Raw genomic sequence first — 25,248 nt, forward strand, 5'->3', positions numbered from 1 at the left:
TGCAGTAAAGGGTCAAGAGACATCTTGGCTGGTGGGTGAAGTTCAGGCAGTGTCAACTCTCAGGGGGGCAGGTCAGACCTGGGCGTGGCTCTTCCCCAGGAAGAGAAAGCACCTAATGGGTATGGCCTCCCAACGAAGAGATTCTCCCCCACCCCCGCCCTTTCACATAAGACTCAGCTCCTTTGGATTTGAGGTTGGCAGCTTCTGAGGGTATGGAACCAACCCAAGGGCGAGGGTCATCCCCTGGTCCTGTCCCTGGGGCCGTGGTCTTGCTTAGGGGGCGTGGCTAGCCGAGGCATTAATCCCTTCCCAGCGAGTGCTCCTGTGCAAGGTTCCAGGCAAGAAACTTTCCATCCAGAGATCTGAGATCATCTGTTAGAGATCTCAGGAGACATGCGTGCTAAGTCGCTTCAGTCGTGTCGACTCTTTGCGACCCAGGCTCCTTTGTCCATGAGATTCTCCAGGCAAGAATACTGGAGTGGGTTTCCATGCCCTTCTCCAGGGGATCTTCCCAATCCAAAGACCAAACCCGCGTCTTTTGTGTCTCCTGCATTGGCAGGCGGGTTCTCTACCACTAGCGCCACCTGGCGCCACCTGGAAGACCTAGACCACACACTAAACAGGACTTCCCCACAGAGCTTGGCTTGCCTTGGGCTTGTCCTAAGGAGGGGCGGGGCTCCTACGGAAAGCTTGTCTCAGGGATGCGACCTTTCCCTGGGGGCGTGGCTCACCGCGGAGTAAGTTTTCAACCTGTTTCTCCCCTGCCTGACCTCCGCCTCTACTAGAAACCCAAACTTCCAGGGGCGTGGCCGTTAGCCAAGCGCACGCCCTTGGGGCGTGGTCACCAGGGGACGCACCCTCAAGGGGCGAGGCTTCACACATACCTCTGAAGCAGTAGGCATCGAAGCGCTCTCCAGGTGCTGGGAAGCCGGTGCGGTTGGCAAAGCGGTATACCGTGCGCACGCCAGGGGCTGGGCCACCGCAGCGCCGACGCGGTGTCTGGATCGGGTAGCGCACGCTGCCGTCGGCCAGCCAGCCCGGGTCGCACTGGTCCAGGCCCTCATGCCAGGCCAGGTGCAGCTGTCCTACCGAGGCCAGCACGGCGCCCTGGCGTCGGCACTGGGCACGCGCGCCGTCCAGTGTCAGGCGGCGGGCCAGGCCTACGTAGAAGACCTCGCCTGCGGGAAGGCGCGGGAGAAGGTCAGAGGTGCCCCAGGGACCCTCCCCCAGAGCCTGGGAAGGGGGTCCCATCTCAGATAGCCCTGATCTGGCCGGATTTGGGTTGTGGCTAAACGAGATGGAGGCAGCCGCCGCTGCGCGCCCCCGTCGCCAGAGCATCACTGTCATTGCCTCTCATGCAGTGCTAAGAGGGGGCTTCACTTTCTTTTCATAAACGAGGCAACTGAGGCGCCTGAACGAGTTGAGCTTCAGAGAGAGGAAGAGGCTTGGGCAAGGTGTGAGGAAGAAGGAAGTAGGAATGGGAGAAGGGGGCAGGAAGGGGGAGAGATTCAGAGAAACGGAAGGGGCACAAAGGAGAGGGGCTCAGGGAGCGGAGGAAAAGCCGGTGCTCCAGGTCTTGGCTGTGGGTTTAGAGAGCGATGAAACTTAGAAGAGCTAGGCAAGGACTTAGGGAAGGATGGGGATTGGGAAGGATAAAGGGGCTCAGAGAAGGGGGCGTTCTACCAGCCCCAGACTTACCCCCCAGCTCACGGGCAAAGCAATACACATCGTAGAGTTCCCGGGGGTCTCGCCTCCCATAGTTCCTCACCCCCGGAAGGCTGCTACGGTCACCATAGCAACCAGGACGGGACTGGGTGATAGGATACCTGACAAGACAAGGTGGGGGGCTCTCTCAGATTTGTGCTCCCGGGGCTCCCAGGGGCTGGCTCTCCGTCTCCCTCCCCCGTGTACCCCCTCACCGAACAGTGCGGTCAGAGAGCCACCCGGCATCGCAGTTGTCAAAGCCGTCCTCAAAGGCAGCCTGCAGGTGCCGCGGGGCTGCGATGGTGGCTGAGTTGAGACGACAGGCCTCCTGAGCCTCAGCAAAGGTCAGAGAGTAGCGATCCAGGGCTGCTCGGTAGTGGAACACAACACCTATGCAGAAACAGCCAGGATAGGGAGCCGATTTATGCTGAAATCTTCCAGCACAGACCTCCCTCTTACAGAACGCACCACCTGGACTAACAATAATAGACGACCTGCTACTGTACACTGCCCTGTACCATGTCTGTTCACTCAGCACCAAGCATAGTGCTAGGGTCATGATGGGGAGTGAAACTGATATAACCTGGTTTTACAGATGAGGAAATTGATAATGGCCATAAAGGGCTAGAATTTGTTAAATATTTGTGATGTAAAAAACATTTATAAGCATTATGTATGTACATGCTAAGTCACTTTAGTCATGTCTGACTCTTTGCAATCCCATGGATTGTAGTTCACCAGGCTCCTCTGTACATGGGATTCTTCAGGCAAGAAGAATATCCATGGCATGGGTTGCCATGCCCTCCTCCAGGGGATCTTCTCGACCCAGGGATCGAACCCGGGTCTCCCACATTGCAGGCAGATTCTTTACTGTCTGTGCCACTTGGGAAGCCCTATGTTGGCCATGAGCCAACAATGTCTCACTGCATATTTTATGGGGTCGACCAATCATTCCCTTTCCAAGGCCTTTCCAAGGGGATCTTCCCAACTCAGGGATTGAACCCAGGTCTCTTAAGTCTCCTGCATTGGCAGGTGTGTTCTTTACCACTAGCACCACCCCGGAAGCCCCTTTATACTCATTATGTCATTGAAATCTTACAACAACCCTATGATTATCCCCATTTCCAGAGGAGGAAATGAAGGCTCAGAGAGGTTGAGGGACAAGTCTAGGGCCACATGACCAGTATAAGGGAGAGCCAGAATTTGTATCCAGGAAGATCTAGACTCCAAAGATAGCGTTCTTCATGCCAGGGTTAGGGTCTGGAGGTAACAGAAGGCATGGAGAAGAGTGAAAGAGAGATGCTTCCTTTTAGGAACTAAGTACACGCACTGAGAGAGGAAGCAAAGAGCAACAGGTGATCAAATGTGGTTCTTGCCCAGTTTAGAAATGGAGTCACTGATGGCTTCCTGGAGAAGGTAACATGTAATTCACATCCTGGTTTATCAGATGTGAAGAATCGATAAGCTCACTGTGACTCAAATTCTGATTTAGGAACAAGAGAGATGGCTGAGCGAGATAAAGAAATTAAACATTTTGCTCCCTCTTATTGAACGGAGAGCTCCCAGAAGGCAGAAGCTGTGTCTCAGTCATGCCTATGTCTCCAGCACCAGGCTGTCATGTGGCAGTTGCTCAATAAATGTCTGGTAGAATGAAGGAACTAAACAAACCCAGAGGTGGAATTCCCTTCTTTCATCACTTATCAGTTTTCTTTGAGGTTTATTAGTTTTGAGAACAAGGCCTTAGAAAGGGAATGATTGGCTGACCCCATAAAACATGTAGTGAGACATTGTTGGGTGTGGAAAGACTGCGCTCCATAACAGGGGGTGCAGGGGCTTTCCTCATGGCCAGCATAGGGCTTCCCAGGTGGCTCAGACAATCAAGAATCCGCCTGCAATGTGGGAGACCCGGGTTTGATCCCTGGGTCAGGACAGTCCCCTGGAGGAGGGCATGGCAACCCATTCCAATATTCTTGCCTGGAGAATACCATGGACAGAGGAGCCTGGCAGGCTACAGGACAGTGACTAACATTTTCACTTCCCTTTTCAACATAGGTTAAGGGAAATTGACTTCCCAGTAGGTGTCCACAGGACGTTCTCCACACAACAATCCATTCATTGATTCAGCGCTCAAATATCTATTGAGCATCTTCTGTGTGCCATGCCCTTTTCTAGGACTTTGGTTTAATAATTAAAAAAAAAAATTGTCTGCCTTGTTCATCTTGACTGATTAGGAAAACAGAAACTACGCTGAATATTTCAACAGAAAGAATTTAATGTAGGAATTTGTTAAACAGATATTTGAAGACTGTCACTTCCTTAATATATAATTCCTTTTTATAATTTTTTTTAACAAATTCTACCTGTATTTTTAAAATGTTTATTATTTATTTATTTGGCTGCACAGCTCTCAATTGTAGCATGCAGGATCTTTAGTTTTGGCATGTGGGATCTAGTTCCTTGACCAAGGATCAAACTCCAGGCCCCCTGCATTGGGAGCATGGAGTCTTAGCCACTGGATCATCAGGGAAGTCCCCTTAATATATATTTTCAATCAACTTTTTAAAAGAACTTCCCTTTTAAAAAACATATATTTATTTTAAAAGGAAATTTGTATTCCTATTTTAAATACAAAACCAATATCCTTTGCCTTATGTGAAAGTAGGTGACCATGACATGGACTGCAAGTTATGAAATCCTGTGAAATGTTGTGGCCTATAAGAGACTAGTCAGAGGCTGCTCTCTCTTACCTGAAAAACAGAGATGCTAAAGAGAGAGGAGTATGCATAGAGACTTTCTTCATGATTTTATCAGAATTGAGAGCAAATCACTGTTCAGGGAGTATTTCTTTCTTTCTTTTTTTTTTTGCCTGAGGGATCTTAACTCCCCAAAAAGGGACTGAATCCAGGCCCTCGAACCTAGGCCCTTGGCAGTGAAAGCGCAGAGTCCTAACCACTGGACACCAGGGAATTCCCCAAGGAGTGATTTCTGAGATGACATTCAGTGAATGCACTTCCCCATCCCAGTCTTGGCCCCTCCCTTTCTCCCAACTGACCCGTCACCTCCAGGGGCACCAGGTCCTGTTCATCCTCGATGCCCCTCACCACCTGGCAGCGGTAGAGCCCGGAGTCGCTGGCCCTCAGTGGTCCCAGTAGCAATGTGGCATTGGCCCGGTGCCGGGGGTAGGCGGGAAGTGACACACGTCCCTGCCAGCCCTTGGCGACTCGGACCACGTTGTCCTTGGCCACTAGGATGGGCAAGTCCTGCCGCTGGCCTGATGCAGTCCGCACCTTGGTCCACTTGATCCGTGGGGCTTCTTGAGCTGCACCTGGCCGTGGCCGCAGGATAAGGAGACAGGGCAGGGCCACCAACTCTGCCAGTGCAGCCCGGACTGACCCAGACCCCACTTTCTGCATGTGGAGCCCCTTCTCAGCAGTGGCTGCAGCTGCGGTGGCGTGCTGTGGGCCTGGGGTGGAGAAGGTGGAGAGAGAGCCTGATTGAGAGGCAAGGACCAGCAGAGACTGCAGTTTTCTTTGCTTTACAGACAAGGAGACTGAGGCCAGAGAAGTTAGGCTGCCTATACAACATCACAAGGCAGTACACAAATCTGTGATCTGTGGCCCATTCTGTGAGCAGAAGAGGGGTAACCAGGTCGAATCCTTTCATAGTTCTGCCTCCACTCAAAGTCCAGATCCTGGAGACCAGAGATTTGACTCTCAGTGTCACTGACGTGGCCATGGAAAAGTCAGTGTTCTCCTCTGAGCCATGGTTTCCCTAAAAGTTAAACGAGAGGCAACCATCGGAAGGGAAACGGTGTTTGTGGAGTACCTTCTATATACCAGGCAATTTATAAATAGCAATCAGCTCATTTGATTTTCATCACCATCTGCAGAGGTAGCCATCTCTCATCCTCTTCTGGAGGAGTTGAGGAAATTGAGGCTCACAGACATCATACTTGCTTAAGGCCACAGAGCAAATCAGGAGGCATTTCTAAAGTCTGGCCTTTTGACCACCACTGGAGAGATGCCAGGGAGAGGCATATAGGGTTTTATTTCTATTGCTACACCCATGGCAGGCATCACTAATCAATCTTCATACTATTCTCTCTCCCTCTTTTTTTTTCTTTTTCTCTTTCTCTCTTCAGCTCATCTCAGCAAAACAGTGAGAGGCGGGAACCTCTAGCCTCTGCTGGCAATGACTAAAAATAACCTCTCAGGTGTCTTGTTCGCTTTTGACTGTTCAAAGACTTTTTTCATCTATTCTCATTTTATTCTCCAGACCAAGCCAGAGAACCAGCAGGAGAAGGCTCTCAAGTTAAAAGGCTGCCCCATCTTGTCAGTTCTCCAGACCCCAACCTCTCTCACCTCACGAGCAAACTCACCCTGCTCCCCAGCCACAGAGAGAAGCATCTGGAGAGTCAGGAGGCCTGAGACCCAGACAGACAAGGCCCCCATCCTGGACCTGAAACAAGATGGAGAGGGAGTAAGGGGTGAGTATATCCCTTCTAGATAGTTGACATGAAAGGACCAATTCCTCCCCCTCTACAGATCTGGAAACGTGGGCTAGAGAGGCAATGCATCACTCAAGGTCACACAGTCAACAAGCAAGGGCAGATCTGGGATCCAAATCCGGGGCCAACTTACTTCAGAACCCCAGCAAGTGAAGCCTTATGGTCAGAGCATGAGTGCTGGAGTGAATCAAATCAGGGTTGTCTCTCTGCCTATTCCTTGCTGTGTGACCTTGAGCAAATAGCTTAGCTTCTCCGTGCCTCAGTTTCTTTGCAGGTCAGATAGGAATAACATCAGGTAGTTGGAAGGAATAGATGAGTCAATACAGTCAATACATACAAAATACTTAGCACTGCCTGGCATGAAGGGGTAAATTTTAGCTGTTATTATTATTGACTTTAACAGCCAAGATCAAAATCCCATTTCTCAAGTTGGCCTCCTAAATCAAACTGGGGGCTCCTAGAGGGCAACATGCAGTCCTAGTCTGCCTGGGGTCCCCAGTTCTGGCAGCAGGCTTGCCTCCAAGCCAGCCTGTAATCTGGGTTTGCTGACTGACACGATTCTCAGCTTCAATTCCAGGATCTGGTTGTCGCCAAGATTCTATTCCTGGTTTCTGGGATTTTTGAAGAGCTGCCAAGTCCCAGCTGGAAGAAGGGGCCTCGCCCTTGCCCATCCCACCCTCCCTCTGAATTCACACTGACTGATGAGGAGGCCTCCTAGATCCACAGAGAAACTCCCGTCATGGGTCCAGACTTCTATAGAGGTTGTGGCATATGCTCATCAAGTGCAGATACTGAGCACTACCCGTAAGCAAAGCCCGTTACAGACACTGGGACACAACGTGTCCTCCCCGACTTCACATTCTTCCAGAGACTAGAAACCCTGCAGTATGGCTCCTCCCTAAAGCCTCCCACTCCTCTGAAAGCCCCCTCCCTGTGTCCCCCTCCCCCACCAACGTGCCTCAGAAGGTGGGGACAGATGGGAAGTTAGAACATTACCTATAAACCCAGCCCTTGCACCCTCTTCCTGACAAAAGAATAGCCCTGAATAGGGGAGTGTGGATGGAGTCCGGAATAGGGTCCTGTGGCGGGCAGCGGGGCCCTGCCAGTTTCCAGCTCCCAGAGGCCCCTGTAGGAAGGCAGGCTGGGGACCTGTCCGTGGTGCTGAACTTTGGGGCAGCGATACAGAGGCACTGCCCACTCTCCTTGCCTTCTTAGGGCAGTGACTCAGCGTCCAGAGAGGGTGAGTGGTTTGCCTGGGACTGCACAGCAGGGCAGAGGTCAGCTCCTGGTATGGTGTCCCTAACTACCAACCTGAAAACCCTCAGCCATTTCAACCTCCATCCCTTGCTGTCCTCTTTCTCCCTCTCAGAACCCTGAGAGGAGCAGGGCCCCTGATAGCTCAAGCCCTGGATAGGTATTAAAGGGTGGGGCAGGACTCTGGGCTGTGCATGCCCCAGGAGAGCCTTGCGTGAATGCGTGCTAAGTCACTTTAGTCCTGTCCAGTTCTTTGCAACCCCATGGACCATAGCCTGCCAGGCTCCTCTGTCCATGGGATTCTCCAGGCAAGAACACTGGAGTGGGTTGCCATGCCCTTCTCCAGGGGATCTTCCTGACCTAGGGATTGAACCTGTGTCTCTTACACCTCCTGCAATGGCAGGCGGGTTCTTTACCACTAGTGCCCCCTGGGAAGCCTTAGGAGGGGGCAAGTACAGAGAATTCTCATGCACATGCACAACCACACACCCCTCCACACACACACTTTGTATGATTAAGAGCTCAAACTCTATCCTCATGACTAGGTTTCGAGGCCTGTCTCTACTCCCTACATGTTGCTTCATCACTCTGTGCCTCAGTTTTCCCACTTGTAAAATGGGGATCACCCAGCACAGACCTCAGAGTGTCACTGGGAGAATGGAATGAGCTGACTTGTGAAGCCTAAGAAATGTTCCCGTAAACAACAGCTACTTGTACACAAAGGCTTGTGTACACACTCAAATATACAATGGTGGTCCAAAAAGGTGACAAACACAGGTTCAGGTGCACCCTCCTCCTGCCACACACACGCCTTCCCACACATATCCCATCCCCTCCAACAGCACCCTCACACACCCACACCCTTTCTCTTAAAATACCCCAGGGCCACCAGAGGTGAGCATTTACACAGCTGTCTGGGGCTTGTCCCCTTATTAATAATGCATGAGTCTCATACATATGCAAGTAGGGGCCTGTGGGGCTTTGGGGGAGGGGTGGCCAGGAAGAAAGAGAAAGAAGAAAGTGTGTGTGTGTGTGTGCGCACGCGCATCTCCCCTCCCTCACACCCATCTCCTGTCTCAGAAGGCACTGAGTGAGGATGAGTTTGCCAGCAGGCGTTTTTTGTGTTTGTGCCTGGTTGTGCATCAAGGTGCTGTGTCCAGGCAAGGATGCGCTCTGTGGTATGGGACCATGTATGAGGGTCCACAGCGGCAATGTGTACTGGGTGGGGCACAGGGGACCAAGTGTGGGTACCAGTAATGCTTAGCAGAGGCTGTGAGCACACACGTGTATGTGTTACTGGCCTTGGAGTCAGGGTGTATTTGTGTGCATGGGTTCAACGCATGGAACTCCTTGGAGGAGAAAGGAAGATGGGCTCAGTAAATCAGCCCTGGTTGCCCCTTGGAGACCCGAACTCCATGCCAATGTCTCCTCCATTAGTTCCCCAATTCTGCACACAGACCACATCTCACACTCCCCCACCCAGGGTCCACACTGTCGATCACATGGAGAGGACCTGGCTATACACGCGGGACACATACACAGCCACACACTCTAGGCTCAGAGCCTTGGAGACTCACACTCACAGATTCACAGTGACATTAACAAAGAGAGACAATATGGGCACTTACAAGGCAGGCAGCACGTCTTCTGCACAAAGACACACACCCACAGTCTCAGGCTCCCCATGGAAACCCCTCGATGAGGCCACTCTGTCAGGCACAGTTCCTCACACACACTCACACATGTAGCTGCCAGCCCCTGTCACAGACCAGACTGGATAAATTGTGGCTTTGGTGACTGGTGGGCACACATCATTTTGCAACCTGGTGATGTGGCCCCGGTACAAGTTTCCTGACAAAGACACAACCTTGGTCACATTAGATTCACAGAGGACACCATAAGCATCCACCTCCTCCCAGCATGGGGTAGACACACACACATACACACACGCACACACACACACACACAAGTCCCTAGCTCCTGGGGGACAGCTTCCATTTGGGAATGTCCATAAGCCAGGGAGGCTGCTGGGGTTCTGGGGTCCCACGGTCTGCCTAGGCTTCCCTCCCTGCCCTTCCCCCACAACCCCCGCTGGGGCCCAGCGCCAACCCTCTCTTCAGCCTGGCTGTCTCCCATTAATGCTGCCGAGAGGAACAAAGCCCCGCACACAGGGATGGGGGTCGCTCTTGCCCAGGCTGGGCCCAGGGCCCCAGCCCCTTACTTCCCAGTGCCTGTGCCCCGAAACCAATCCAGGACTTCCACATGCATCCATATGGACAGACATAACTGAAGGGGTGAGGCAAAGGTCTGTGTCTAGTGGTGAGGACGTGGCCAGATGTGAAAGTATTGGGGGTGGCTCCCCCTTAGCGACTGGGTGCTCTGATCGATAGCTGGGGGTTTTAAGGGGCTCTCACCTAGTATTCACCTCGGACACACAGCGTGCTTCCCAAGAGAAGGGACAGCACCCCAACTCTAGGTCCCAGGAAACAACAGGAACCACCATGGAATGGAGCGCCCCCAGAGCCTCCTGCCTGAGTCAAGATGTGGTAACAAGACCTGAGCCAAAAGGGCAGAGACACCGCAGGACACCCCTTCCCTATGGGGGTTCAGTCTTTGTACAGACCCCCTTCTCTCAGGCTCAGGCTGGTCTGGGGAGCCCCCACACTGCTGCAGCCCATCCTGGAATCCTGCATTCATCTGCAAACTGGGAATCCCCACTTAAAATCTTGGGGTGTCTCAGCTCAGACACAGGGTGCCCTGTTCCGGAGTCCCACGCTCAGCGGGTGGCTGTTCCCCTCTTCTCTCTAAACTTGGGGCGCCCCTTCTTTAGCCTTGGTTCCCAGTGCCTCCCCAGCTGTAACACCCACCCCCAGCCCAGCCCCTCCCCATCGCAGGGTCGTCTCCGCATTCTCCAGACAACCTTACCCCCAAATCCGAATCCCCCTGACATTCTCAAGCCCTCTCCTAGTTTGCGTTCCCTCCCCAACTCGGGGCTTCCCTCCCCCTCTAAGCCACCACCCCATTCTAGGGTCTTCTCTCTGATCCCAGCCCCCCCTTCCCAATCTTGAGCTCTGTGTGAATCCCCTAGGACCTCTCCCTCAACGTAACCCCCTCCCCACGACAGACCCCCACCTGGCTCCTAGCTCCAACGCATCCCGGGGCGGTCGACCGGCACAAAGGACGCTCTGGCTGGGCTCAATCCGCGCCGGGTCCACCCCTGCGCCCTGCGCTCTGCTCGCCCCAGCGCCGCCTCAGCGCTTATAAAGGGGCTGCGGGGTTGCTCTGCGCATGCGCCCCCGCCGGCCTGAAGCCTCCAACTGTACGAGGGAGGGGGCTCCCTCTGCCCAAAATCCCCTCCCGATTCCTACGACCACTCACCCCACCCCAGAGACGACTGTGCCAGACTTCCTCCCATTCACAGTAAGTGTCCCCAGAAGTCCCATGGTGGGGCCTGCTCCATCTTACAGATGGAGAAACTGAGTCCCCAGGGAGATGAAGTCTCTCTCAAGGTCACGCCTGGGCAAAGGGCAGAGCTGGGATTCCAATCCTGGTCTGTCTAGCTCTCCAGGGCTCACACTTGAAACAGTTTTGGCTACAGTTACTGTTTTACATCAAGGTCCCTAGACAGCATATTAAAAAGCGGAGACATTACTTTGCTAACAAAGGTCCGTCTAGTCAAGGCTATGGTTTTTCCAGTAGTCATGTATGAATGTGAGAGCTGGACTATAAAGAAAGCTGAGCGCCGAAGAATTGATGCTTTTGAACTGTGGTGTTGAAGAAGACTCTTGAGAGTCCCTTGGACTGCAAGGAGATCCAACCAGTCCATCCTAAAAGAGATCAGTTCTGGGTGTTCATTGGAAGGACTGATGTTGAAGCTGAAACTCCAATACTTTGGCCACCTCATGTGAAGAGTTGACTCATTGGAAAAGACCCTGATGCTGGGAAGGATTGGGGGCAGGAGGAGAAGGGGACGACAGAGGATGAGATGGTTGGATGGCATCACCAACTCGATGGATATGAGTTTGGGTAAACTGGAGTTGGTGATGGACAGGGAGGCCTGGTGTGCTGCGATTCATGGAGTCACAAAGAGTCGGACATGATTGAGTGACTGAACTGAACTGATAGAGAGGAAGTGAAACTCAGAGAGGAAAGAAAGCTCCTTAGTTCAGACAGCTGATAAGAGACTTGCAAAGTCAGAGCTCAGGTGTGTCACACCTAGAACTGTTTCTGCCAGTGCCATCCAGAACTATCATTCATCCATGCATTCTATTATCTAGTCAGCTTTTATGGAGCACCTGGTGTGGACCAGGTATTATTGTTACAGAAACATTTTTGCTTTGATGGGGGGGGATGTGCATGTCTTTGTAGGGAGATCCCAGATCTTAAAGGGGCTACAATGGAATATTATTTAGCCATAAAAAGGAGTGAAGTAGTAATACGTGTTCCAACACAGATGAGATTTGGAAACATTATGCTGAGTGAAGGAAGCCAGACACAAAAGGGTCACAGTGTGAGTCCCTTTACATGAAATGTTCAGAATAGATAAATACAGAGGCATAGAGTAGATTGGGATGACCAGGAGCTGGGGGAGAGGGAATGACAGGGAGGGACTGCAAGTGGGTACAGGGTTTCCTCTGGGCATGCTGGAAATATTCTAGAACTAGATAGTGGTGATGGCTGCACAGTAATGTGGATTACTGCCACTAATCGTGCACTTTCAAATGGTAAATTTTATGTTCTGTGTATTTTCCCATAATGAAAAGTGGAAATGAGGGAGGACAAAAATATGAAGAAATCAGCCCTTTCCCCAGCAAGCCTTTCTTCCCAGGGTCTTCATTTCTCAGCACTGAGACTGGGCTGCCCTGGTTGAGTGTCCTGCATCCATGTATGTGTGTGGCTGTATCTCTGAGGGTGGGTCTCGACTGGTGGAAAAACAAAGAAACGGGGAACTGGATGATTTCAGCAAGATTACCAAAAAGGGGGTGAGAATGAGTGAAGGATGACGGAAGACCCCAAGGGAGCAAGTCTTCCCTGGAAGGTCTGTGTCAGCCTGCTGTTCTTGGGATGGGCTAGTAGTGGCCGTAGGGACCAAAGTGACACACTGGGGAACTTCTCATCACAAAAGAAGGATGGAGGTCAGGGATCACACTAATGTGAGTGTCTGCAGGTGGCAGGCAGCGGGGACAGGAGTCTGGGTGACATGTGGGGGCAGCTTGGCCCCCACAAGTCCGGAGTTCAAAACCCCTTTCTGAGGAGTTCCATGGTGGTCTAGTGGTTAGAATTCCGCACTTTCACTACCACGGCAAAGGTTCAGTCCCTGGTCAGGAAACCAAGATCCCACAGGCTTCGAAGCATGGCCAAAAAAAAAAAAAAATCCTCTCTGAAATCCCTAACAGTGTAACTCTGGACCAGCCATTTCATTTTTCTGTGTCTCAGTTTCCCTGTCAAAAACAGGGATCATTAAAAGTAAACCACCTTACCGGGTTACTGGGAGAATGAAATGGGACACACAAACTGGGAACTGCTATCAAGCTGCTGCCCATTTTCCAGCCAAGAAAACTGAGGCTCAGGGAGATAGGACCACCTGCCTGAGGTTGCAGAGTGTGGGTAGGGACCTACTGGGAGCCCTGATGCGAAGAGCTGACTCATTGGAAAAGACCCCGATGCTGGGAAAGATTGAGGGCAGGAAAAAGGGGTAACCCAGGATGAGCTGGTTGAATTGAATCATCGGCTCAATGGACATGAGTTTGAGTAAACCCAGGGATATAGTGAAGGACAGGGAAGCTTGCATGCTGCAGTCCACGGGGTCACAAAGAGTTGGACACGACTGAGCTTCTGAACAACAAGTGGGAGACCAGGTCTGTGGCTTCAGAACCAAGCTAATCCCCACTCTGACTCCCCCCACTTGTTCACTCCCCCCTCCTCCCCACTCCCTGGCTCCCCTCACTGGTGCCAGGGCTGAGCTTAGAGGGACTGGCCTGGGGCCTGGGAGCAGGCTGTTGCTGGGGGCTTAAATGAGGTAACCTTGCCTGGGAATCTGCTGGGCTCAAAGAGCTATTTATAGGCCTGCACTGGGAGTGGGCCAGCGGCCTCCCACCCTCAGCCTTGAGTGCCTCCTCTGTCTCCCCCACACTGGGTCTTAGGCCAGGGACTGCTGCGAGTCGGGGGCGGGAACAGGGGAGGAGGCTGGTTGCCCAGAGAATGAGCTAGGAGGCCGGACCCTCCAGGAGAGCTGGGCATTAGGAACAGACACTGTCCCCTGAAATGCCTCTCACACACCAAAGGTGACATATCAACAGGGCACGTGCAACCATGTTCACACCTGTCACATACAATGTCACTGCCAACCACTGATACAAAGTCATATCCCAGACATACGGTGACAGGATAGGCAGCAGGCCACACCTGGCCAGGCCACATACAGATCACACAGGCCACTCACACTGTCACCTGGTCACACACAAGTCATATCTACTGTACAACCAAGCTCACACTCTGAGCCCAGCTGCACCTAACCCCTTCACACTCAAACACACCTGTTGCTGTGCATACCCACAGAAACTTCGCCTTCCTGGCAGCCACAAACAGCTCACATTTGCCCCATGTTGTTTACAGCCAAGCATGATTATGGCCATGGGCATACCTACAGACAGTCAGCACCCAACCATGACCACTTGACACCAAGTCACCGACATGGGGACAGGCCCCCGAGGCCATACTCACAGCACAGTCACTCATGTTCACCATCCAACAACACTCAGTTGTGGCCCAAGGTGTTCCCTGTCCCTTCGTGCGTGGCCACCCCCTCTCCTGCCTACCATCACCTCCACTTACCCAGGCTCCCAAGCTTACCTCCTGTGGAAACAAGTGAGCATCCTTTTACCCTGAGCTGGGCCCTGTGGTACCCATGCAGGCCCCAGTGGGTAAATCAGACCCAGATCTGCCCCACAGGGGACTGCCAACCCCAGAGGATTCCATCACCCTTACCTCCACAGACTCTCCAGGCTGCGGCCTTGGGGCAATCATTATATTTATGCCCCAGGGGGAAACTGAAGCTCAAAGCAATCTGAGGGCTTTGGCCTGCCCTACCCCAGGATGAGAAACTTATGGGAAGTGGGACCTGTTTTCTGCCATGAGGGTGGCTGCCTCCCCAGAGTCCTTGCTGACCCATACTTGCTGTGTGACTTCAGCAAATCCATGACCCTCTCTGAGCCTCCATTTCCTCTTCTGAAAAATGCAGAACTCAGCTCAACTCCAGAGTGAGACTGGAGTTGGCATCCCGGTTCCCCTGGGTGACCTTACATAAATGACTTCTTTGCCTCAGTTTCCCTCAGCCAACCAGAGTTACAGTTCCATGCTCTTCTAAACCTCCCTCTGCCCCACTCCCTGGGGTGAGGAAGGAGGGAGTGATTAGTCTCTTCTCACTAAGGCAAATGAATGGACCACTTTTGGCTGCCCTGCTGGGAGCTTAGAGCTGCTAATTCCCTGGAGAAACAGGAGGTTCTTTCATGCCTAGGCGCCGGTGGGGTGAGGAGGCGGGAAGAGGGTACGAAGCTGGCTTCATCCCAGTGGGCATGGTGGCTCCATGCCAAGACCAGAAGTGGCAAGGGGGGCCTTGGGGCTCTGCATATCCTCCCTGGGGAACCTTGGCTGCTGAGTGGCTGAGGGGCTGTATCCTTAGCTGTAAAATGGGAGTGACAAGGACCAGCACAGCAGATTTAATGATCTAGTGGATGGAGACAGACGTGGCTTCAAGTTAAACACAGGGTAGGTGCTCAACAAATGTCAACCACTGTTGTTACGTGTCAGCCTAAAGAGTCCACTGAATTCTCTAGCAGTCTTATAAATAGAATTCTCTTAATTTCACAGATAAGGAAACTGGCTCAGAGAGGTCAACATATTTGTTCAAGATCACACAGCCAATGAATGAATGGCCTAACCAAGATTTGAACCTGATCTGGACTCTCCAGGGCCCATACTCTTCCTAAATTCTTCTAGAGGTAGGGAGGTGTTTTTTGACACCCCCCCAGCCCTGCCCTCAGACCAGCAGAGCCAGGTCTGGATGGCACGAGGCCATGACTGAATGCAGGAAGTCCTGACAGGCAGGGGCTGATGGGGTGGCCCTTCCGCTGGTGTCCCATTTTCCCAGCCAGCCCCCACTCCTGGTGTGGACTTGGGCAGACACTAGTAGGATGCCAGGAGGACCATTCCCCTAGCCCTTGAAGAAAGGGGCTGGATCCCAGACCATTCAGTTAAAGCCAGGAACTGCAGCCTCTTCCCAGTGGCTGCTCTGTCCAGAAGTCTCCATTCACGCGGATTGGATGGTGTACCGCCTTTCTCAAACACCTTTCTTGGACTGCTTTAGGCCCAGCAGGATCTGGACTCACATATTTTATTCAAATTCATGGTCTTTTATTCAACCAGGCCTTTGCTTATGCTGTTCACTCTGCCTGCCCACCCACCTCCCCACTCCAATTTTTCTCACCTTGGTGAATTACTGCCCACTCAGTAAGGTACAGGCACAATATCCCCTCTCCCAGGAAGCCCTCCCTCAGGTAGACCCTCTATTTCCCCAGCCTCATCTCTCCCTCTTGCTCAGCTCTGGTCCCAAGGGGCTGGGATTGTATGTGTCTAGTTCTTTCTTCTCCAGATTGGGAGATCTTCAGATATGGGGCTGGAACTGAGACTTCTCATAGTCCTCAGCATCACTCAGCACAGGGCTGGGCAGTAGGGAGTGGCAGGAGTTGCTTACTGAATCAGTGAACCAAAACTTTAGCCATGTATCTGAGGCTTTGTATAATCCAGTTTGGCAAACTCCTCTTCATCCTTCAAAACCCACCTCACATTACCCCTCCTCCAAGAAGCCTGTCCTAGGCAGCATTTACTAAGAAGACAGATTTGGAAGCCAGGACTTCTGTGTCCCAGTGGTGACACACGAGGCTGATAAAGACACCCAGTACTCGCACCATCATGGCTTCTTCCTCAACTCTTCCTTTTGCCTCTGGGAGGCAGTGAAGTGCAGGGATTCCCAGGCTTGTGGGCTTCCCTGGTGGCTCAGTGGTGAAGAATCCTGCTTGCAATGCAGGAGACATGGTAGACGTGAGTTCGATTCCTGGGTTGGGAAAATCCCCTAGAGAAAGAAATGGCAACCAACTCCAGTATTCTTGCCTGGGAAATTCCATGGACAGAAGAGCCTGGAGGGGGTCGCAAAGGAGTCAGACACGACTTCCCTGGTGGCTCAGACAGTAAAGAATCCGCCTGCAGTTAGAGAGTGAACTCGGCAGACTTCATTCTACTGGTGGGAAGACATCATTACAAGAATTCTCTTGCACTCTAAAACTAGTGCTCTATACCCGCACGTACCAAAGGACAGCCCCCCCCCACACACACACCGTAGGCACACACTTGCTTTAGATACCTGCATTTCCCCTCCAGATCCGAGAGACTTGCTTGTAGAAATCCATGGCCCCCTTGTTTACCACCGAAGTGGGAAATGTCACTGCCTGTCTCCTTGCAGGGCTGGCCTTGGGGAAGTCCTAGGGAAGGAACGCTCCTCCTCTAGTAAGCATTTCCAGCTTCAGTTTTTTTGTTGTTGTTTGGTCATTGTGCTGTGCTCTTAGTGGCTCAGTCATGTCTGACTCTTTACCGCCATGGACTCTGTCCATAGGGATTCTCCAGGCAAGAATATTGGAGTGGGTTGCCATGCCCTTCTCCAGGGCATCTTCCCAACCCAGGGATCGAACCCAGGTCTCCCTCATTGCAGGTGGATTCTTTACCGTCTGAGCCACCAGGGAAGTCGTGTCTGACTCTTTTGTGACCCCGTGGAGTGTTACCCCTCCAGGCTCTTCTGCCCATGGGATTTCCCAGGCAAAAATACTGGAGTTGCTTGCCATTTCTTTCTCCAGGAGATCTTCCCAACCCAGGAATCGAACTCACATCTCCCACGTCTTCTGCATTGCAAGCAGGATTCCTTGCCTGAGCCGGCAGGGAAGCCCGCAATCACTGGATCAGGGCCCTTTAAGAGGCAGGAGCTGAGGGGCGGGGCAAATTAAACCACGCCCCGGGAGCGAGGGCCGGCGCGCCTGCGCGGCTTTCACGCGGTTCCGAGTCTTGCTTTTGGTTCCGAAAGTAGTTTAGGAGAAACTGAGGCTCCGAGAAGGAGCGACCGCTCCGTGAACCGATAGGAAACCTGTTTACCTTTCTTGGACCCACTGTGAAAGGCCTGGCCTGGGGTCGTTAGCAGTGTCCCCGAAACTCCAGATTTTTCCAGCAAGGGGTTGGTTGATCAAGGCGACATTTAGGCCTGGAGAGACCGGGCAGTGACGGATCTTGTGCCGCGCTACAGGTGAGGACGCGTAGATTCTGAGGCGTGAACAGAGTCGCGCTCTGGCGGGCTGGGTTCGAACCTGGACTGAGCCCAGCTCTGAGTCCTGCGAGGCCTTGTGGAACCGAGATGACCCACTCTTTGGTTTGTCCAGAGACAGTGAGCAGGTGAGAGACCCGGGCAGGGGTGGGGTGTGAATGGGGGCGGGCAGTGGCAGACGAGGCCCTTGGCCTGGGGTGTAGTCCCTAAGGAGTAGACAGAAACGAGCGAACCGGTGGTGAGGGAGGGGTGAGCCAGGCAGTAGGCGAGCCCTCGCCACGGTGCTCAGCACCTCTCCACGCTGCGACTCTGGTTGCCATTAGGGTGAGTTCGGTGCTGAATCGGAACACCAGGCAGTTTGGCAAGAAGCACCTGTTCGACGAGGACGAGGAGACGTGTTGGAACTCGGACCAGGTGAGGCACCCTCTCCCTGGACTCTCCACCTCTAGTGTGACTCAGAATCAGGGCGGGGAGTCTAAGGGATTCCCCGTTGGTCCAGTGGTTGAGAGACTGTGATTTCACTGCTGAGCGTGTGGGTTCAACCCCTGATTTTGGAACTAAGATCCTACAAGCTGTGCTGCACCACCGAAAGAAAGAAAAAATGAATTAGGGGTCTAGTGTCCCCTGACAATTCGGGGGCTCCCGAGCTGGGCAGATTGGCCAGGAAGGGAACCTGTGCTCGCACTGTGCTCCCCACCCCTCATGGACTGTGTGAATGAGAGACAGGCACAGCAGGGCTGAGTCTGAAGTGCTCATGGGCCTTTCCTTTTCTGTCTGCTTCCAGGGTCCCTCCCAATGGGTAACACTGGAGTTTCCCCAGTGCATCTGTGTCTCCCAGCTGCAGATCCAGTTCCAGGGGGGCTTCTCCAGTCGCCAGAGCCGCCTGGAAGGTACTGGAAAACCCTGGAAAGTGGGGGACTAGAGAGGACTCGCTGGCCTCACTGCTTCTTTCTCTGCTGCAGGTTCTCTGGGGAGTGAGGCTCTTCGCAAGATTGTGGATTTTTACCCTGAGGACAACAACTCGCTTCAGATATCCTGCTTCAGCCGCTGGGTGGAGTGACTGTGCCTCTGAAAGCTGTGGGCCCTGGCGTGTGACCTTGGGCAGGTGGCCTCTAGGTCTCCAGTGGTTCACCTGTAAAATGGGCTCATGACAGTGTGTTCTGTGCAAGAGCTTCTGAGGGACCAACAGTGTGGTGGGTGACCCAGCATGGTGGATGTATGTGAGCTGGGGCTGGCAGGTGGGAAAAGAAAGAAATCTGTTTCCCTTGACTGTTCTGCTTACATCTTCCCAGTGCCACCTGCTGAGGTGGACCAGCTGAAGGTGACGTTTGAGGATACCACTGATTTCTTTGGCCGAGTGGTCATCTACCACCTACGTGTGCTAGGGAAGAAGGTGTAAGGCTGCTGGGTGGCTGCCTCCTCCAGGAAGCACAGCAAAGTCCTTCAAGTTCTGCACAGAAGGTTTATTGGTTCCTCTTGGAAAGGGCCCCCTCCCACCGTCTGTCCAGGAGCTGCCTTTGAAGCCAGTTCTGGGTTCCCCCAGCTCTGGGTCGACCATTTTGTTCCCTGAGTGTCTTGAGTCCCTGGTGGGCGGTGTTTACTCGGGGTCGGCGGGCACCAGGTTGCTCTGGAAGAGTTTAAGGATGTGGTTTTCGATCACCTGTTGCACTGGAAACAGAACAGGAAAGAGGTGGGCCATGAACTGAACGGTGGCTGCAAAGGCACAGGCCAACCTGTACCTTCCCCTCAGGGTATGAGCAGGGGCCTCAGCCCTGGGGCCTGGAGGGAGGACCCATTTCCTCCTCAAGGAGATCCAGATCCTTGCCAGAGAACAGTTGGGAAGACAGAGGCCCCCGCTCCTAGGAACCTCAATTTCCCTAAAGTTTGTAAAAATGCATTTTTGGAGGTTTTTCAGTTATAAAAATATTCCTTACCGAACAAAATTGGCAAACTGGAACTTTTAAAGGTGAGAGGGACTGCGAAAAATTATTTGTCTCAAATGGACTGAAAGTCCATCAAGGAAGGATGGAATGGGATACTTCCCATGCACCCCCCCCATGACCTCAGGGGTTAGTTCTGTTGGGATCTCCCCATTTTCTGAAGTAGGGAGTCAAACTGGGGCCTGTCTCCAACCCCTGTTCACATCCACTTCCTGCCATGGAGGGGGCTGGTCTCCATGGCCATGTGCACTGTGGCCCTCCTGGTATCCTCGTCCCGTCAGAGCCTCCTTTAGACCTCTCAGTGCCTGCGTGTCCCTCCATTACGGCCCCTGTCACTGATACACATCGGCTTCCTGCCCCAGTACACGGGGAGCCCCAAGAGCTGGGACTAGTACGTGCCCAGGCCAAGTATACACCAGCACCTGATGTTTGCTAACATGAACACTTTCCCTGCTAGCATCTGACATCCAAAAGGGATGTCCGATGCACCCTGCTGTGGATTATCCCACCTAGAGCACCCTGACACTGCCTCCAAGTATCTCAGGCCAACCTTTCCGATATCCCAAGGCCACGGCGAGGTCCATCGGGGTGTAGCCGGAGTCTGCCTCAGTGGTGAGATCAGCTCCTCGCGCTGCAAAGCAGAACAGGTGCTGCAGAGGAGGCTGGGCTGGGGACCAGGAGCCTGGGTGGGGCGTGGAGGTGCAGGGACTACCTACTACACAGCCACAGGCCTGCTGGTGGCAGTGTGGCCCTGGACAAGAGCGTGACCTCTGACGAATGTGGCCACTGGAATCTCCACCTCCAGGGTCTCTGAGGTATGCAGAGTGTGCATGCTCAACCCAGTCGACCAGACCCCTGTGCTGCCCCTGCCCCTTCCTGTCCCCACCTCAATCCTCCAGGATGCTCTTACCCATACTAAGAGCAGCTCAGGCAGAGTTCAGACCCCTCCCTGGCCATCAGGATTCCTGCAGGACCAGCCTCTACTCCACTCACCCAGCAAGGCCTCCACGCACTTCACATGGTTCCCACGCACGGCGTACAGCAGTGGCGTCCCTCCATTCTGTCAGGAACAGGGGTAGAGGACAACCGACACCATCTTTTCCAGATTCTCATGACCCCCCACACCTTCCCATTTAATGTGGTTCCTCCTCTTGTTTGTCACTTGGCCCATCCAGCTTCTTCCCTGGGTCTCAGCTTAGATACTGCTTCTTCCAGGAAGCCCGCCCTGACTTCCCTTGGCTCTACAGGCGGCCTCGGCTCTGTTCGCTATATCTGAGCTGTTTATGTGTCAGCTAAACCCCTCAAAAAAAAACCAAAAAAACCTGGGAGCTCTATGAAGCTTGGGGATGGGTCTTAGCACCCTGAGCAGACTTGGTACCCTGTGAGGTGCCCAGGGCCAGTGGGTGGCGCCTCACCCAGTCATAGATGTTGATGTCCACGTCACGTTCCAGCAGAAGCCCCACGATGTCCGTGTAGCCACCGGTGCTGGCCAGTGACAGGGCACTCTCCCGCTCCTTGGCCAGGATGTGGGGGTCGGCACCCTGGGAAGAGCAGAGGGGGCAGTGACAGAGCCAGGGCAGAGGGAGGGGTGGGGGCAGCCTTTGCAATCCTGGGGCCCCTATGTTAGCTCCATCTTAACAGACACGGCCCCAGCAGACTCAGCTGAGACCCCTGCCCTCCCTCCAGTCCTCAGGAAGCCCCCAGCTGGGCTGGGACGCACCCACTCGAGCAAGAAGCGGACAGTCTCGATCTCTCCAAAGGCGGAGGCCCAGATGAGGGGGGTGAAGCCGCGCTCGTCCGGCTTGTTGATGAGGTTGTCGCCTGGCAGGAGGGGGGTGGTACCACAGGGATGTACCCCTGCCCACTCTCCCCAAGGCTGCAGAACTGGGGGCGGGGTGGGTGGGTGGCTGGGGTCAGGTGTGGGGCAGGGAGGCATACATGTGGATGACACATGTGGACATGCTCAGGCGCACATACAGACATAGGTACGCGTGTGGAGGCTCAGGTCATGTCAGCAGCCACACGCACACACCAGCAAGTGAAGTCATACTGGCGCATGCATGTGGGCACACACCTTTCCTCAGATGCTCCTTCAGTTGGCTCAGCTCCCCTTGCGCGGCAAGCTGGTGGATGGACAGGGCTGGGGGCCAGAGAGAGGCAGAGTCCTCACCTGTCCCATCCCTGCTCCATTACTCAGTTTATCCCTGTCCAAAGTTGCTCTTCTCAGCCCCTGCCACCCCGCCACTTCTCTCCCGCCTGGGGACCAGGGGCCCACTCACAGTCCAAGGTGGCTGGCAGGGCTGAGACCTCATTGCCCCGCTGCCGGTTGGTGAGGGTCGTTGAGTGCTTCAGGGAGCTGCCTGCTGGGAGAGAGAGAAAGGGCCTCAATTTCCCCTCAGTATATCTTGGGTTTTAAGGCCAGACCCTGGGGGCTTGGAACTACCAGAGGCTGTGCATGGCTCCACTATCCACTCACTCCACCTTCTCAGATGCCCAGGGTGTGTATTTCTCCTCCATCCTGGCAAGGTTCTGCACAAAGTCCCTGCCCTCAAGGGCCCGTGGACAAGCCAGGGAGTCAGACAGAAACAGAATGAAAGCTTCAGCTGAAATAACGGGCTCAGGAGAAATGAAAAGCAGGTGGAAGAGGGGCAGAAAGAAGGAAGGGCAGGGGATGAGTCCCTTTCAGAGAAAGTGGTCAGAGAGGGCCACTCTAAAGAGGCCCAACTGTGAGCTTGGCCAGTTGAAGAAACCTGGGGAGAGGTGTAGGAAGAGCATTTCACACAGAGGGAACAGCAGGGGCAAAGGCCCTGGGGGAACTGAGTAAGACATTCTCAAAAGATTCCCGTCAAAAGAAATCCTTGGGTCCTCAATAAGTCAGACATAGAATTATCATCCGAGCTCGCATGGTACCCCCCAAAGAGTTGAAATCATGTGTTCAGACAAAAATTGTACATACATGTTCACAGCAGCACTATTCACTCACTAAAAGAGGAACAACCCAAATGCCCATCAAGGGATGAATGAATAAAGTAAATATGGTCCTTCCATACTATGGAAGATTATTCAGCTATAAAAGGGATGAAGTACTGACACACATTACAATGTACTGCTAAGTCACTTCAGTCGTGTCCAACTCTGTGTGACCCCATAGATGGCAGCCCACCAGGCTCCGCCGTTCTTGGGATTCTCCAGGCAAGAATACTAGAGTGGGTTGCCATTTCCTTCTCCAGTGCATGAAAGGGAAAAGTGAAAGTGAAATCACTCAGTTGTGTCTGACTCTTAGCGACCCCATGGACTGTAGCCTACCAGGCTCCTCCGTCCATGGGATTTTCCAGGCAAGAGTACTGGAGTGGGGTGCCATTGCCTTCTCCGCATTACAATGTAGGTGAACCTTAAAAACACGCTGAGTGAAAGAAGCCAAACAGAAAAGGCTACATGTTGTATGAACCCATTTATAGGAAATGTCCAGAACAGGCAAGTCCATAGGAACAGAAAGCAGATTTTGGTTGCCAGGGGCTGGAAGAAGGGGATGGGGAGTCACTGCTAATACCTCTGGGGTTTTCCTTTTGGGGTGATGGAAGCATTCTAGAACTACAAAGATGTGGAAGTGACACACCACGGTCACTTACTGCCACTGAATTGTAAGCAATTCCAGTTAAAATGGTTAATTTTATGTTATGTGCATTTTACCACAATTTAAAAAAAGAAAACAAAACAGTTAAGCAATCCCTCACAGGGTTGAGAGGGAAGACACATTCAAGGTGATGGGACATAAAGACAGAGGTCTCGTCTTGGGCCTGACATTCCACCGTTCTTGCATCCCAGAAGCGGGAGTCCAGGGGAAGTATCCTACCTTGAGGTGAGGAGCTGCCAGCATCTGGCTCAGGATTCCCAGGCTCCGGGGTACAGGGGAAGAGACTGAGGACCACAGTGTCTGAGCCGTCAGGAGCCTCATCCCTGGGGTCTTCGGGGTCCCCAAATTCTGGGGTTGAAGGCTGCTGGGTCAGGCTGAGATCCTCCGCAGTTTGGGTGTGCTCCATGGGGAAAGCTGGTGGAAGGGCCAAACAGGGAGAGATGGCAATAATTTAATTATCAACAACTCATTAAGTAGGCACTGACTGCATACCTGGCCTTACACAGTAAGGGTGGGTAAACTCAGACGCAGCCAGAAAATTAAAACCAGAGTCCAGTTTTAATTGGACTTCTTGGACCCACTCCTCCCCACCACCAGAGCAGATACAACAGGCATTGCTTAAAAGCCCTGGCTCTGGGGTCGGCTGTCTGTTTGAATCCCTCCACTTATATGCTGTGAAAGGTTGGGCATCTGACTTAATTTCTCTAAGCCTCAGTTTCTTCATTACAAAATTGGGGAAATGAGGCCTAAAAAAATCATGTCTGTAAATATCTGAGCAGGAGGCCTGATACCCGGGCAGATCTTAATAAATGTCTGCTGTTGTTTTTTGGGGGGAGGGGGGAAATCTCTAGAATGAGCGAGGGCTCAACAAAGATGTGATTGGCTGCATCTCACCCGCCCCTCTCAAGCCAATCCATCAGGTCCACTCACCTCCAGCTAGCCTCCTCTGTCACCCGACGTCGCAAGTCAGGGTACCCCCAAACTTTGGGGCGCAAGTCACAAACTTTTCTCTTCCAATTGATGTAAGGGGCAGCAAGATGGAGCCTGTACTGTCTGCGCCTTGCCTGCTTCTGCTGGGACGACAGCAACTTGATACGCGACCGCTACCCCCACCCCGAGTTCTCCCACTGCGCCTGCGCACCCCCGCCCCCCGCAAAAGTGCGGAATGTCTGGAGCAGTAGGAGCTGTTTCGGGCCCTTTAAGGCTTGGGGGAGGGCCGTGGCTTCCGCCAGGGCAAGAATTATGCCATTGCGCCTGCGCATTCCCGTCCCCGCCTCCCCGGAGGGAGCCTGGTAGGGTCGGGAGGGATGGGCGGGGCCTCAGAGGGCTCTCTCGCGCGTGCACTGCCCTCATCCCCCTCACCCCTAACTCCGCCCTCACGTTTTTCCTGACGAAGCCAATCGGCTCCGCCTTCGGACAGACGGGCCGCGCTTTCTTTAGCAGGGGGGGCGCGAGGGACGTGGCCGGCCGTCGGGGACTTCGAGGGGCTCCCTCCTGTGCAGGCGTGGGGGCTCAAAAGCCTCTGCAGGGATTTGGTGGCAGCAGTGGGGTACAAGTGCATGGAGTACTTCCCCAGTTTGTCGGCCTCCGGAAAAGGGGTTCGGTAAAGGAGGGCGCCCTTGCCCCTCCTCTGCCTGAGCGTCCCTCCTGGAGCTTCAAGGGGTCTTCGACCCCTCTTCACTAACCTCCCGATTGCCTCTTTCCCCAGTCTCTCACTCACGCCCCTTCTCCTGTCTGAGTTGACTAAGAATCTAGAAGGGAAGACCGATTAGTACCGGAACTGGATAAGCGCGGCGTGGTTTCGCAGGGAAAGTTTAGGCGGTTGTCTCTCCAGACTTCCGGTTCC

General features: G+C 53.4%; 3 protein-coding genes across 25 annotated transcripts in view; 1 reads left to right on the plus strand and 2 right to left on the minus strand.

Annotated features, from left to right (window-relative positions):
- Positions 1-10,692, minus strand: part of NCAN (neurocan) — a 31,792-nt gene extending 21,100 nt beyond the window's left edge. Inside the window, exons 1-6 of one of the 2 annotated variants that reach the window (XM_081496138.1) lie at positions 10,598-10,692; positions 6,083-6,162; positions 4,757-5,167; positions 1,920-2,094; positions 1,699-1,826; positions 885-1,178 (exon numbers count right to left, since the gene is read on the minus strand). In XM_081496138.1, coding sequence (XP_081352264.1) covers positions 885-1,178; positions 1,699-1,826; positions 1,920-2,094; positions 4,757-5,167; positions 6,083-6,155 — 1,081 coding nt within the window. In that variant the 5' untranslated portion in view covers positions 6,156-6,162; positions 10,598-10,692. Of the gene's footprint in view, positions 1-884; positions 1,179-1,698; positions 1,827-1,919; positions 2,095-4,756; positions 5,168-6,082; positions 6,163-10,597 lie in introns of those variants that run through there. The other variant, XM_081496139.1, reaches the window with a different exon arrangement.
- On the plus strand, positions 1,139-19,771 carry NR2C2AP (nuclear receptor 2C2 associated protein). Of its 17 annotated transcripts, none has more exons than XM_081496162.1 (8): positions 1,139-1,454; positions 5,980-6,190; positions 15,335-15,465; positions 17,811-17,956; positions 18,152-18,242; positions 18,613-18,718; positions 18,791-18,865; positions 19,121-19,771. In XM_081496162.1, exons 4-8 carry the CDS (start codon positions 17,919-17,921, stop codon positions 19,225-19,227), a joined length of 417 nt encoding a protein of 138 aa, XP_081352288.1. In that variant the 5' UTR covers positions 1,139-1,454; positions 5,980-6,190; positions 15,335-15,465; positions 17,811-17,918; the 3' UTR covers positions 19,228-19,771. The 17 variants fall into 17 exon arrangements, with proteins under 17 accessions (XP_081352288.1, XP_081352281.1, XP_081352291.1 ...); XM_081496155.1 differs by having other exon boundaries at positions 18,791-18,858; positions 19,111-19,771; XM_081496165.1 differs by having other exon boundaries at positions 1,139-1,200; positions 18,791-18,879.
- On the minus strand, positions 19,277-25,178 carry RFXANK (regulatory factor X associated ankyrin containing protein). Of its 6 annotated transcripts, none has more exons than XM_081496148.1 (10): positions 25,088-25,178; positions 24,333-24,472; positions 23,622-23,816; positions 22,048-22,128; positions 21,843-21,908; positions 21,489-21,589; positions 21,184-21,309; positions 20,762-20,828; positions 20,319-20,399; positions 19,277-19,496 (listed from the first exon to the last, which is right to left on the minus strand). In XM_081496148.1, exons 3-10 carry the CDS (start codon positions 23,806-23,808, stop codon positions 19,426-19,428), a joined length of 780 nt encoding a protein of 259 aa, XP_081352274.1. In that variant the 5' UTR covers positions 23,809-23,816; positions 24,333-24,472; positions 25,088-25,178; the 3' UTR covers positions 19,277-19,425. The 6 variants fall into 6 exon arrangements, with proteins under 6 accessions (XP_081352274.1, XP_081352272.1, XP_081352273.1 ...); XM_081496146.1 differs by having other exon boundaries at positions 22,048-22,131; XM_081496147.1 differs by having other exon boundaries at positions 24,783-25,178.
- Positions 25,179-25,248: the final 70 nt, after the last annotated feature.

Source organism: Giraffa tippelskirchi, chromosome 6 (assembly GCF_054371585.1).
Source record: "Giraffa tippelskirchi isolate mGirTip1 chromosome 6, T2T-mGirTip1v1.2.pri, whole genome shotgun sequence".
NCBI classification, from domain to species: domain Eukaryota; kingdom Metazoa; phylum Chordata; class Mammalia; order Artiodactyla; family Giraffidae; genus Giraffa; species Giraffa tippelskirchi.

What these genes read in the sequence shown, in the direction of transcription:
- NR2C2AP (XM_081496155.1), top strand. Translation starts at nt 17,919, where the DNA reads ATGACCCACTCTTTGGTTTGTCCAGAGACAGTGAGCAG. An exon ending in CGTGTTGGAACTCGGACCAG is followed by an intron (nt 18,243 to 18,612) that starts GTGAGGCACCCT and finishes GTCTGCTTCCAG; the next exon opens with GGTCCCTCCCAATGGGTAAC. An exon ending in TCGCCAGAGCCGCCTGGAAG is followed by an intron (nt 18,719 to 18,790) that starts GTACTGGAAAAC and finishes TCTCTGCTGCAG; the next exon opens with GTTCTCTGGGGAGTGAGGCT.
- RFXANK (XM_081496146.1), bottom strand. Translation starts at nt 23,808, where the DNA reads ATGGAGCACACCCAAACTGCGGAGGATCTCAGCCTGACCCAGCAGCCT. An exon ending in TGGCAGCTCCTCACCTCAAG is followed by an intron (nt 22,132 to 23,621) that starts GTAGGATACTTC and finishes TCTCTCTCCCAG; the next exon opens with CAGGCAGCTCCCTGAAGCAC. An exon ending in ACATCAACATCTATGACTGG is followed by an intron (nt 20,829 to 21,183) that starts GTGAGGCGCCAC and finishes TGTTCCTGACAG; the next exon opens with AATGGAGGGACGCCACTGCT.